General features: G+C 45.2%; 1 protein-coding gene across 6 annotated transcripts in view; it reads right to left on the reverse strand.

Annotated features, from left to right (window-relative positions):
• The window catches only part of LOC110485423 (lysophosphatidic acid receptor 2), a 39443-nt gene that overhangs the window by 13615 nt on the left and 12814 nt on the right, over positions 1 to 13014 (reverse strand). For 5 of the 6 annotated variants that reach the window (XM_036940016.1, XM_036940019.1, XM_036940018.1 and 2 more), the window contains 4 exons: positions 6076 to 6551; positions 5699 to 5808; positions 2473 to 2559; positions 2048 to 2375 (listed from right to left, as the gene is read on the reverse strand). In XM_036940016.1, coding sequence (XP_036795911.1) covers positions 2048 to 2375; positions 2473 to 2559; positions 5699 to 5808; positions 6076 to 6301 — 751 coding nt within the window. In that variant the 5' untranslated portion in view covers positions 6302 to 6551. Of the gene's footprint in view, positions 1 to 2047; positions 2376 to 2472; positions 2560 to 5698; positions 5809 to 6075; positions 6552 to 8041; positions 8063 to 13014 lie in introns of those variants that run through there. The other variant, XM_036940021.1, reaches the window with a different exon arrangement.

Raw genomic sequence — 13014 nt, forward strand, 5'->3', positions numbered from 1 at the left:
CTCACTCACACTTGCTATGCCAGAAAGAGAGACAACCAGAAATTCAAGGATTGTATGAGCCTATATGTGAGAAACAGACGTCAAATTCCTTCTAGAGGAATTTAATCAGAAGTTAAAAATGCTGGAGCAGAAGCTTGGGAGAGAAGCAGGAAAGAGGAGAAGGAAGGAAGGAAGGAGGAAGGGAGGGAGAGAGTGAGGGATGTGGGGGTGGAAGTAGAGTGTCTGGTTAAACGAGTTAGGACAAGCCAGAGAGGTGCCTGAATGCCGGAGAGAGAGAGTGTGTGTGTATAGGTATATACAGTTGAAGTCAGAAGTTTACATACACTTAGGTTGGAGTCATTAAAACTAGTTTATTCAACCACTCCACAAATTTCTTGTTAACAAACTATAGTTTGGGCAAGTCGGTTAGGACATCTACTTTGACACATGACACAAGTAATTTTTCCAACGATTGTTTACTGACAGATTATTTCACTTATAATTCACTGTATCACAATTCCAGCGGGTCAGAAGTTTACATACACCAAATTGACTGTGCTTTTAAACAGCTTGAAAAATTCCAGAAAATGATGTCATGGCTTTAGAAGCTTCTGATAGGCTAATTGACATAATTTGAGTCAATTGGAGGTGTACCTGTGGATGTATTTCAAGGCCTACCTTCAAACTCAGTGCCTATTTGCTTGACATCATGGGGAAATCAAAAGAAATCAGCCAAGACCTCAGAAAAAAAGACCTCCACAAGTCTGGTTCATCCTTGGGAGCAATTTCCAAACGCCTGAAGGTACCACGTTCATCTTTACAAACAATAATACTCAAGTATAAACACCATGGGACCACGCAGCCGTCATACCGCTCAGGAAGGAGACGCGTTCTGTCTCCTAGAGATGAACTAACTCACTAACTCTGGTGTCTCCTAGAGATGAACTCACTCACTAACTCTGGTGTCTCCTAGAGATGAACGTACTTTGGTGTGAAAAGTGTAAATCAATCCCAGAACAACAGCAAAAGACCTTGTGAAGATGCTGGAGGAAACAGGTACAAAATATCGACATAACCTGAAAGGCCGCTAAGCAAGCAAGAAACCACTGCTCTAAAAGCGCCATAAAAAAGCCAAACTACAGCTTGCAACTGCACATGGGGACAAAGATCGTACTTTTTGGAGAAATGTCCTCTGATCTGATGAAACAAAAAACCAAAGCCAATTCCTCGTTTGGCCGCATTTCCTTCCAGTTCTCTGCTGCCAAATACTGGAACGAATTGCAAAAATCACTGAAGCTGGAGACTCAGATCTCCCTCTCTAACTTTAAGCACCAGTTGTCAGAGCAGCTCACAGATCACTGCATATAGCCCATCTGTAAATAGCCCATCCAACTACCTCATCCCCATACTGTTATTCATTTTTTTTGCTCCTATGCACACCAGTATATCTTCTGCACATCTGTCACTCCAGTGTTTAATTGCTAAACCTGAATTATTTTGGCACTATGGATTATTTATTGCCTTGCCTCACTTATCTTACCTCATTTGCACTCACTGTATATATACTTTTCTATAGTGTTATTGACTGTATGTTTGTTTATTCCATGTGTAACTCTGTGTTGTTGTTTGTTGTTTGTGTCGCACTGCTTTGCTTTATCTTGGCCAGGTCGCAGTTGTAAATGAGAACTCATTCTCAACTGGCCTATCTGGCATACACTAACCTACCTAAGTACACTAACCTAAGTTGTTCTCAACCTGGTTAAATAAAGGTGAAATAAAAATAAACGTTTGACCCAAGTTAAACAATTTAAAGGCAATGCTACCAAATACTAATTGAGTGTATGTAAACTTCTGAGCCACTGGGAATGTGATGAAAGAAATAAAAGCTGAAATAAATCATTCTCTACTATTATTCTGACATTTTAGGGACCTAAGACAGGGAATTTTTACTGGGACTAAATGTCAGGAATTGTGAAAAACTGAGTTTAAATATATTTGGCTAAGGTGTATGTATGTGTGTGTATGTGTGTGTGTGTGTATAATATATAGTTGTCCAGGCCCTCCTCACCCAGGATCATAGAAACCGTCTTCATCAGGTTGAACACAGTCTCCTTGTGTCGTATCTGGCTGGTGTGCTGAGACATCCTCTGGCTCTTGTGTCTGACGTACACAAAGATCCTGGTGTAGGCAGCCACCATGAGAGAGAAGGTGAACAGGTTGAGCACAGCCCAGAACACCAGGTAGGAGCGTTTGTACATGGGGGCCATGGTGGAGCAGTTTTCCAGGTCACACAGACAGTGCCAGCCCATGGTGGGAACCAGGCCCATGAAGATGGCTAGGCCCCAGATAAGGGCGATGAGCAGCACCACGCGGCGGTTGGTCATCTTACTGTGGAGCTGAGATTATATATACTTTATTAGTCCATAACAGATGGAAATGTGTCTACCGCTTTCTCCCGACCACTCTACTGTAATAACACACACACACACACACCTGCATGGTGAAGATGGTCTGGTGACGCTCCAAGGCGATGGCCAGGAGGTTCAACACCGATGCTGTCAGACTGGAGTCGATCAGGGTCTGGAGGGAGGAATAATTCATCTAAATTTGAAGGGTTTTTAACATATTGATTGAGATAGGACAGTTGAAAGGAGACAGGAAAGGTAGGAGAGATGGAGAGTCAGAAGACCAGAGGGTGGATTTACAACCCACGCTGACTGGTAAACTTGGCTGTACAGTCGTGGCCAAAAGTTGAGTGTCAAAGGCTTTTATTGACACTTACATGAAGTTGATGCAAAGAGTCAATATTTGCAGTGTTGACCCTTCTTTTTCAAGACCTCTGCAATCCGCCCTGGCATGCTGTCAATTAACTTCTGGGTCACATCCAGACTGATGGCAGGATGTTTTCTTGGAGTTTGTCAGAATTTGTGGGTTTGTGTTTGTCCACCCGCCTCTTGAAGATTGACCACAAGTTCTCAATGGGATTAAGGTCTAGGGAGTGTCCTGGCCATGGACCCAAAATATCGATGTTTTGTTCCCCGAGCCGCTTAGTTATCACTTTTGCCTTATAGCAAGGTGCGCCACTATGCTGGGAAAGGCATTGTTTGTCACCAAACTGTTCCTGGATGGTTGGGAGAAGTTGCTCCCGGAGGATGTGTTGGTACCATTCTTTATTCATGGCTGTGTTCTTAGGCAAATTTGTGAGTGAGCCCGCTCCCGTGGCTGAGAAGCAACCCCACACATGAATGATCTCAGGGTGCTTTACTGTTGGCATGACACAGGACTGATGCTAGCGCTCACCTTGTCTTCTCCGGACAAGCTTTTTCATGATGCCCCAAACAATCAGAAAGGGGATTCATCAGAGAAAATGACTTTACCCCAGTCCTCAGCAGTCCAATCCCTGTACCTTCTGCAGAATATCAGTCTGTCCCTGATGTTTTTCCTGGAGAGAAGTGGCTTCTTTGCTGCCCTTCTTGACACCAGACCATCCTCCAAAAGTCTTCACCTCACTGTGTGTGCAGATGCACTCACACCTGCCTGCTGCCATTCCTGAGCAAACTCTGTACTGGTGGTTCCCCGATCCCGCAGCTGAATCAACTTTAGGAGACGGTCCTGGCGCTTGCTGGACTTTCTTGGGCGCCCTGAAGCCTTCTTCACAACAATTGAACCGCTCTCCTTGAAGTTCTTGATGATCCGATAAATGGTTGGTTTAGGTGCAATCTTACTGGCAGCAATATCCTTGCCTGTGAAGCCCTTTTTGTGCAAAGCAATGATGACACGTGTTTCCTTTCAGGTAACCATGGTTGACAGAGGAAGAACAATGATTCCAAGCCCCACCCTCCTTTTGAAGCTTCCAGTCTGTTATTCGAACTCAATCAGCATGACAGAGGGATCTCCAGCCTTGTCAACACCTGTGTTAACGAGAGAATCACTGACATGATGTCAGCTGGTCATTTTGTGGCAGGGCTGAAATGCAGTGGAAATGTTTTTTGGGGGATTCAGTTCATTTGCATGGCTAAGATGGACTTTGCAATTAATGACAATTCATCTGATCACTCTTCATAACATTCAGGAGTTTATGCAAATTGCCATCATACAAACTGAGACAGCAGACGTTGTGAAAATTAATATTTGAGTCATTCTCAAAACATTTGGCCACGACTGTACATGTGTGCCGGGTTCCTCGGCATTAACTGCTGGACCACAGCGGGTCCTTTTTTCAACTATGTGGGCCTTTTGCTTATAATAGCTTAGTAAGCATAAATCACACAAACCTACAGTACTTTGACAGGAAAAGTTTTCCCAGTTTGAAAGAAAAAATGTGGATTAATGGGCCCTAGCAAGCATCAACTCAGGGACGGACCATGGATCAGTAATCAGCCCAGGCTTTTCTGACATGCCGGCCCATTTTTTCCTCAAGGACCTCATCACTAGCTAAGTAATGCTAATTATGTGGAAAAGAAACTGCCCTTTGGCCAGTCCATTTCTGCATCAACTAATCCTATGGGAAGAACTTGTCTTGTGCACCTGGCTTACTGGCCATTGGTTCTTGGGCCAGATTGATGGTCCAGGGTTAGTTAGGGTGTGTGTTGGACTTTCCTACCTGGCGTACAAACCACGGGTTCTTGGACAGATTGATGGTCCAGGGTTAGTTAGGTTTAGGGTGTGTGTTGGACTCTCCTACCTGGAGTACAAACCACTGGTTCTTGGGCCAGATTGATGGTCCAGGGTTAGTTAGGTTTAGGGTGTGTGTTGGACTCTCCTACCTGGAGTACAAACCACGGGTTCTTGGACAGATTGATGGTCCAGCGTTAGTTAGGGTTAGGGTGTGTGTTGGACTCTCCTACCTGGCGTACAAGCCACTGGTTCTTGGGCCAGATTGATGGTCCAGGGTTAGTTAGGGTGTGTGTTGGACTCTCCGACCTGGCGTACAAACCACGGGTTCTTGGACAGATTGATGGTCCAGGGTTAGTTAGGGTGTGTGTTGGACTCTCCTACCTGGCGTACAAACCACGGGTTCTTGGACCAGATTGATGGTCCAGGGTTAGTTAGGGTGTGTGTTGGACTCTCCTACCTGGCGTACAAACCACGGGTTCTTGGACCAGATTGATGGTCCAGGGTTAGTTAGGGTGTGTGTTGGACTCTCCTACCTGGCGTACAAACCACTGGTTCTTGGGCCAGATTGATGGTCCAGGGTTAGTTAGGTTTAGGGTGTGTGTTGGACTCTCCTACCTGGAGTACAAACCACTGGTTCTTGGACAGATTGATGGTCCAGGGTTAGTTAGGTTTAGGGTGTGTGTTGGACTCTCCTACCTGGCGTACAAACCACGGGTTCTTGGGCCAGATTGATGGTCCAGGGTTAGTTAGGGTTAGGGTGTGTGTTGGACTCTCCTACCTGGCGTACAAACCACTGGTTCTTGGACAGATTGATGGTCCAGGGTTAGTTAGGGTTAGGGTGTGTGTTGGACTCTCCTACCTGGCGTACAAACCACGGGTTCTTGGACAGATTGATGGTCCAGGGTTAGTTAGGGTTAGGGTGTGTGTTGGACTCTCCTACCTGGCGTACAAACCACTGGTTCTTGGACAGCTTGATGGTCCAGGGTTAGTTAGGGTTAGGGTGTGTGTTGGACTCTCCTACCTGGCGTACAAACCACTGGTTCTTGGACAGCTTGATGGTCCAGGGTTAGTTAGGGTTAGGGTGTGTGTTGGACTCTCCTACCTGGCGTACAAACCACTGGTTCTTGGACAGCTTGATGGTCCAGGGCCCAGTGTGGAACATCAGGTGCAGGTAGGCAATACCTGAGAACAGGTCTGCTGCCGCCAGGTTGCCTAGGGGATAGTCGGCAAGGACATTAGTAGGGTTGCTAAGGGGGGTAATATTACTGGTAACTTTCTAAAAATGTACCAGTTAACTTCTGGATTTTAGGGAATTTTCACAGATATAAAGAATATGACATAAATATGACTAAATGTATTGAAAGTATCATTTACCAAATTTTGTAGATTTAAAAATGACCAAAACTTCTGAAAATTCTGGTAAATTTGGTAAATTAGTGGGAGCAGCTGCTAATTGACAGACACACACATACACCCTACCTAGCAGATAGTAGATAGGGAAGTGGAATCGTCGGTTGATGAAGATGGCCACCATGACCAGGATGTTGGCCAGGATGACGATGACAGACACACCCATGCCCAGGCTCACCACCACGTAGTCCCGAGGACGCCAGTGGGCGCTGATGTTCTTGCCACTTTGTTCGTAGAAGAACTGCACTGTACGGTTGTAGTAGCACCCGGGGACATCGTCTGTCAACTTGTCCATCTTGACCAATCAGATGGGGTGGATGGGGTGGAGCGTAGAGTGGGCAGGAGTTAAGTGGAGTGAGGGGGACCAATTGGATTGTCCGGACAGATGAGTGGTGGCGGGGGTTCGAGTGGATGGGACTTGCCCTATTGGTGGGTTGGGGGTGGTCTCGCCATGAGGGGTGGGAGGGAATGGACGGTGTCCAGTTTGATTGACGTCTATCTCCTCCAATCGTGTGTGGGCTGAGACGTTGTCCCTTCTCTTTGGTCTGTTGGGGGAAAGAGAAGTATAATATTTAACATAGTTGAAGACACACACACTCTCTATTTTAATTATTACTAGTGTTAGGAGTTTGTCCTTCAGAGCCCTCAACTAGGGTCTATAGACTTTCCTTCAGAGCCCTCAACTTGGGTCTATAGACTTTCCTTCAGAGCCTTCAACTAGGGTCTATAGACTTTCCTTCAGAGCCTTCAACTCGGGTCTAGAGACTTTCCTTCAGAGCCCTCAACTAAGGTCTAGAGACTATCCTTCTGAGCCCTCAACTAGGGTCTATAGACTTTCCTTCAGAGCCTTCAACTCGGGTCTAGAGATGTTCCTGGTCCTGAAGTTAACACTGATGAAACATCCTCCCTGTAACAAACACCTCTACAGCAGGTTGTTCTGGTCCTGAGGTTAACACTGATGAAACATCCTCCCTGTAACAAACATCTCTACAGCAGGTTGTTCTGGTCCTGAGGTTAACACTGATGAAACATCCTCCCTGTAACAAACACCTCTACAGCAGGTTGTTCTGGTCCTGAGGTTAACACTGATGAAACATCCTCCCTGTAACAAACACCTCTACAGCAGGTTGTTCTGGTCCTGAAGTTAACACTGATGAAACATCCTCCCCTGTAACAAACACCTCTACAGCAGGTTGTTCTGGTCCTGAAGTTAACATCCTCCCTGTAACAAACAGCAGGTTGTTCTGGTCCTGAAGTTAACACTGATGAAACATCCTCCCTGTAACAAACACCTCTACAGCAGGTTGTTCTGGTCCTGAAGTTAACACTGATGAAACATCCTCCCCTGTAACAAACATCTCTACAGCAGGTTGTTCTGGTCCTGAAGTTAACATCCTCCCTGTAACAAACACCTCTACAGCAGGTTGTTCTGGTCCTGAAGTTAACACTGATGAAACATCCTCCCTATAACAAACATCTCTACAGCAGGTTGTTCTGGTCCTGAAGTTAACACTGATGAAACATCCTCCCTGTAACAAACACCTCTACAGCAGGTTGTTCTGGTCCTGAAGTTAACACTGATGAAACATCCTCCCCTGTAACAAACACCTCTACAGCAGGTTGTTCTGGTCCTGAGGTTAACACTGATGAAACATCCTCCCTGTAACAAACACCTCTACAGCAGGTTGTTCTGGTCCTGAGGTTAACACTGATGAAACATCCTCCCTGTAACAAACACCTCTACAGCAGGTTGTTCTGGTCCTGAGGTTAACACTGATGAAACATCCTCCCTGTAACAAACACCTCTACAGCAGGTTGTTCTGGTCCTGAAGTTAACACTGATGAAACATCCTCCCCTGTAACAAACACCTCTACAGCAGGTTGTTCTGGTCCTGAGGTTAACACTGATGAAACATCCTCCCTCTGCAGTGTTGACTGTAAACCAGGCTGCCTGCTGGGGTTTAGATAACAACAACATTCCTTCTACCTCAGTGTATGATCTGTGTAGTCTTTACTGAACCAGGGGAGTTATTACCTATGTAGTGATGTCTTCATTCTAGCAGGTTAGTGGACTGAAGACAGTGATTTAGTAACGTAACTAGTCCCTCCCTCGGCTCTACTCTCCTCCTAACAAAAGAAACAGCAGAGCAGCTTTCTGGAGCAGAGAGACACACCTCACAATTACACAATCTAGCAGTGTAACCTAATCTCAATCCAAACACACAGCGACACACATACCGCCTTGGTGCCGCGCTCTACGACCGCGAGACAGAGGGAGAGAGAGGGAAACAGAAAGAGATTGAAAGCGGAAGAGTGGAAACGAGAGAGGGAAGATTAGATGTATACAGGAGAGGAATGGAAGAGACTGAAAGGTAATGAAAACATGAAGGATTGGGGGAGAGAGAGGTGTTAAATAGCTGAGTTGGAGTCAGAAACAGAGGAATGCAGAGGGAGTGTTTGTGGTGTGTGAGCCGTGTACTAAGAGATTGTCGTCTGGCCTCGAGGTCCCTCCCACCAGTCTCCTTGTCTGACCCCTAAACAGAATGGAAGTACAGCTGTCCCTCTCTAAAGCACCAGATATCTAAACCACGACCACTAACGAACCTTCTCCTGACATAATCACCCGGCCTTTACGGAGCAGACATCTTAATCCACAGCCACTCAGAGTAGTGTCTGCACTGTGCAGACGGTCACTTCAAATGGGAGGCCACCGAGGAAATCAAACGTGAGAACCATGCTCTACCAACTGAACCATACAGGACCTCTACCCTGATCTAACTGTCTAACTGAACCCCACAGGACCTCAACCCTGATCTGACTGTCTAACTGAACCATACAGGACCTCTACCTCTACCCTGATCTGACTGTCCAACTGAACCATACAGGACCTCTACCATATCCCTGATCTGACTGTCCAACTGAACCATACAGGACCTCTACCCGGACCTTACTGTCTAACTGAACCATACAGGACCTCTACCCTGATCTGACTGTCTAACTGAACCATACAGGACCTCTACCTCTACCCTGATCTGATTGTCTAACACTCACAGCAGAATAAACAGCTGTAGGACTACTAGGTGCTTATAGGTTCTGACAATCTGTTTTGTGTCACTGTGTGTACCACAATGACCATGGAGAAAAGAAAAGAAAATTCTCTGGTTTCCTGAGGTCAGACACAAGATTGTAGCCCAACAAGGCTACACGTCCAAACAAGGCTACACGTCCAAACAAGGCTACACGTCCAAACAAGGCTACACGTCCAAACAAGGCTACACGTCCATCTCCAGAGACCTTGATGTTCCTGTTTCCACCGTACGTAATGCTAACTAGAAGTGTAAGGCCCATTCCACTGTAAGTCGACCTCCCAGGACGTGGCTGTAAGAGAACACCTGATAGAAGATCGCAGCGACGGATTGGTTGAAAGGTGGAGAAAGCGCCTCGATCAACTGCAACACAGATTCAAGCTGACCTTCGGACACACATCGGTACGACAGTTTCAACTCTGTCCATCTGTCTCCAACTCAATGAAAGGGGGGTTTTATGGTAGGAGAGCCAGCAGGATCCCACTGTTGGGAGAGAGACATCAGAATTGGCCCAAAACACACATGAATATCTCAAAATCCTTCTGGGAGAATGTCCTGTTAACAGATGATACCAAATTAGAGATTTCTGGTAAAGCACACCATCTCTGTGTGTACAGCCTTCAAAGAACGAACACCTTCAATACAGTCAAATATTGAGGAGGTTCAGCCTTCAAAGAACGAACACCTTCCCTACAGTCGTACATCACAGCTCCATCTAGATATCTGGTAGCAGTACATCACAGCTCCATCTAGATATCTGGTAGCAGTACATCACAGCTCCATGTATCTAGATATCTGGTAGCAGTACATCACAGCTCCATCTAGATATCTGGTAGCAGTACATCACAGCTCCATCTAGATATCTGGTAGCAGTACATCACAGCTCCATCTAGATATCTGGTAGCAGTACATCACAGCTCCATCTAGATATCTGGTAGCAGTACATCACAGCTCCATCTAGATATCTGGTAGCAGTACATCATAGCTCCATCTAGATATCTGGTAGCAGTACATCACAGCTCCATCTAGATATCTGGTAGCAGTACATCACAGCTCCATCTAGATATCTGGTAGCAGTACATCATAGCTCCATCTAGATATCTGGTAGCAGTACATCACAGCTCCATCTAGATATCTGGTAGCAGTACATCACAGCTCCATCTAGATATCTGGTAGCAGTACATCACAGCTCCATCTAGATATCTGGTAGCAGTACATCACAGCTCCATCTAGATATCTGGTAGCAGTACATCACAGCTCCATCTAGATATCTGGTAGCAGTACATCACAGCTCCATCTAGATATCTGGTAGCAGTACATCACAGCTCCATCTAGATATCTGGTAGCAGTACATCACAGCTCCATCTAGATATCTGGTAGCAGTACATCACAGCTCCATCTAGATATCTGGTAGCAGTACATCACAGCTCCATCTAGATATCTGGTAGCAGTACATCACAGCTCCATCTAGATATCTGGTAGCAGTACATCACAGCTCCATCTAGATATCTGGTAGCAGTACATCACAGCTCCATCTAGATATCTAGTAGCAGTACATCACAGCTCCATCTAGATATCTGGTAGCAGTACATCACAGCTCCATCTAGATATCTGGTAGCAGTACATCACAGCTCCATCTAGATATCTGGTAGCAGTACATCACAGCTCCATCTATCTAGATATCTGGTAGCAGTACATCACAGCTTCATCTAGATATCTGGTAGCAGTACATCACAGCTTCATCTAGATATCTAGTAGCAGTACATCACAGCTCCATCTAGATATCTGGTAGCAGTACATCACAGCTCCATCTAGATATCTGGTAGCAGTACATCACAGCTCCATCTAGATATCTGGTAGCAGTACATCACAGCTTCATCTAGATATCTAGTAGCAGTACATCACAGCTCCATCTAGATATCTGGTAGCAGTACATCACAGCTCCATCTATCTAGATATCTAGTAGCAGTACATCACAGCTCCATCTAGATATCTGGTAGCAGTACATCACAGCTCCATCTATCTAGATATCTAGTAGCAGTACATCACAGCTCCATCTAGATATCTGGTAGCAGTACATCACAGCTCCATCTAGATATCTGGTAGCAGTACATCACAGCTCCATCTATCTAGATATCTAGTAGCAGTACATCACAGCTTCATCTAGATATCTAGTAGCAGTACATCACAGCTCCATCTAGATATCTGGTAGCAGTACATCACAGCTCCATCTATCTAGATATCTAGTAGCAGTACATCACAGCTCCATCTAGATATCTGGTAGCAGTACATCACAGCTCCATCTATCTAGATATCTAGTAGCAGTACATCACAGCTCCATCTAGATATCTGGTAGCAGTACATCACAGCTCCATCTATCTAGATATCTAGTAGCAGTACATCACAGCTTCATCTAGATATCTAGTAGCAGTACATCACAGCTCCATCTAGATATCTGGTAGCAGTACATCACAGCTCCATCTATCTAGATATCTAGTAGCAGTACATCACAGCTCCATCTAGATATCTGGTAGCAGTACATCACAGCTCCATCTATCTAGATATCTAGTAGCAGTACATCACAGCTCCATCTAGATATCTGGTAGCAGTACATCACAGCTCCATCTAGATATCTGGTAGCAGTACATCACAGCTCCATCTAGATATCTGGTAGCAGTACATCACAGCTTCATCTAGATATCTGGTAGCAGTACATCACAGCTCCATCTATCTAGATATCTGGTAGCAGTACATCACAGCTCCATCTAGATATCTGGTAGCAGTACATCACAGCTCCATCTAGATATCTGGTAGCAGTACATCACAGCTCCATCTAGATATCTGGTAGCAGTACATCACAGCTCTATCTAGATATCTGGTAGCAGTACATCACAGCTCCATCTAGATATCTGGTAGCAGTACATCACAGCTCTATCTAGATATCTGGTAGCAGTACATCACAGCTCCATCTAGATATCTGGTAGCAGTACATCACAGCTCCATCTAGATATCTGGTAGCAGTACATCACAGCTCTATCTAGATATCTGGTAGCAGTACATCACAGCTCCATCTAGATATCTGGTAGCAGTACATCACAGCTCCATCTAGATATCTGGTAGCAGTACATCACAGCTCCATCTAGATATCTGGTAGCAGTACATCACAGCTCCATCTAGATACCTGGTAGCAGTACATCACAGCTCCATCTAGATATCTGGTAGCAGTACATCACAGCTCCATCTAGATATCTGGTAGCAGTACATCACAGCTCCATCTATCTAGATATCTGGTAGCAGTACATCACAGCTTCATCTATCTATCTAGATATCTGGTAGCAGTACATCACAGCTCCATCTAGATATCTGGTAGCAGTACATCACAGCTCCATCTAGATATCTGGTAGCAGTACATCACAGCTCCATCTATCTAGATATCTGGTAGCAGTACATCATAGCTCCATCTAGATATCTGGTAGCAGTACATCACAGCTCCATCTAGATATCTGGTAGCAGTACATCACAGCTCCATCTATCTAGATATCTGGTAGCAGTACATCACAGCTCCATCTAGATATCTGGTAGCAGTACATCACAGCTCCATCTAGATATCTGGTAGCAGTACATCACAGCTCTATCTATCTAGATATCTGGTAGCAGTACATCACAGCTCCATCTAGATATCTGGTAGCAGTACATCACAGCTCCATCTATCTAGATATCTGGTAGCAGTACATCACAGCTCCATCTAGATACCTGGTAGCAGTACATCACAGCTCCATCTAGATATCTGGTAGCAGTACATCACAGCTCCATCTATCTAGATATCTGGTAGCAGTACATCACAGCTCCATCTATATATCTGGTAGCAGTACATCACAGCTCCATCTAGATATCTAGTAGCAATACATCACAGCTCCATCTA

This window comes from Oncorhynchus mykiss, chromosome 13 (genome assembly GCF_013265735.2).
Source record: "Oncorhynchus mykiss isolate Arlee chromosome 13, USDA_OmykA_1.1, whole genome shotgun sequence".
Classification (NCBI taxonomy): Eukaryota; Metazoa; Chordata; class Actinopteri; order Salmoniformes; family Salmonidae; genus Oncorhynchus; species Oncorhynchus mykiss.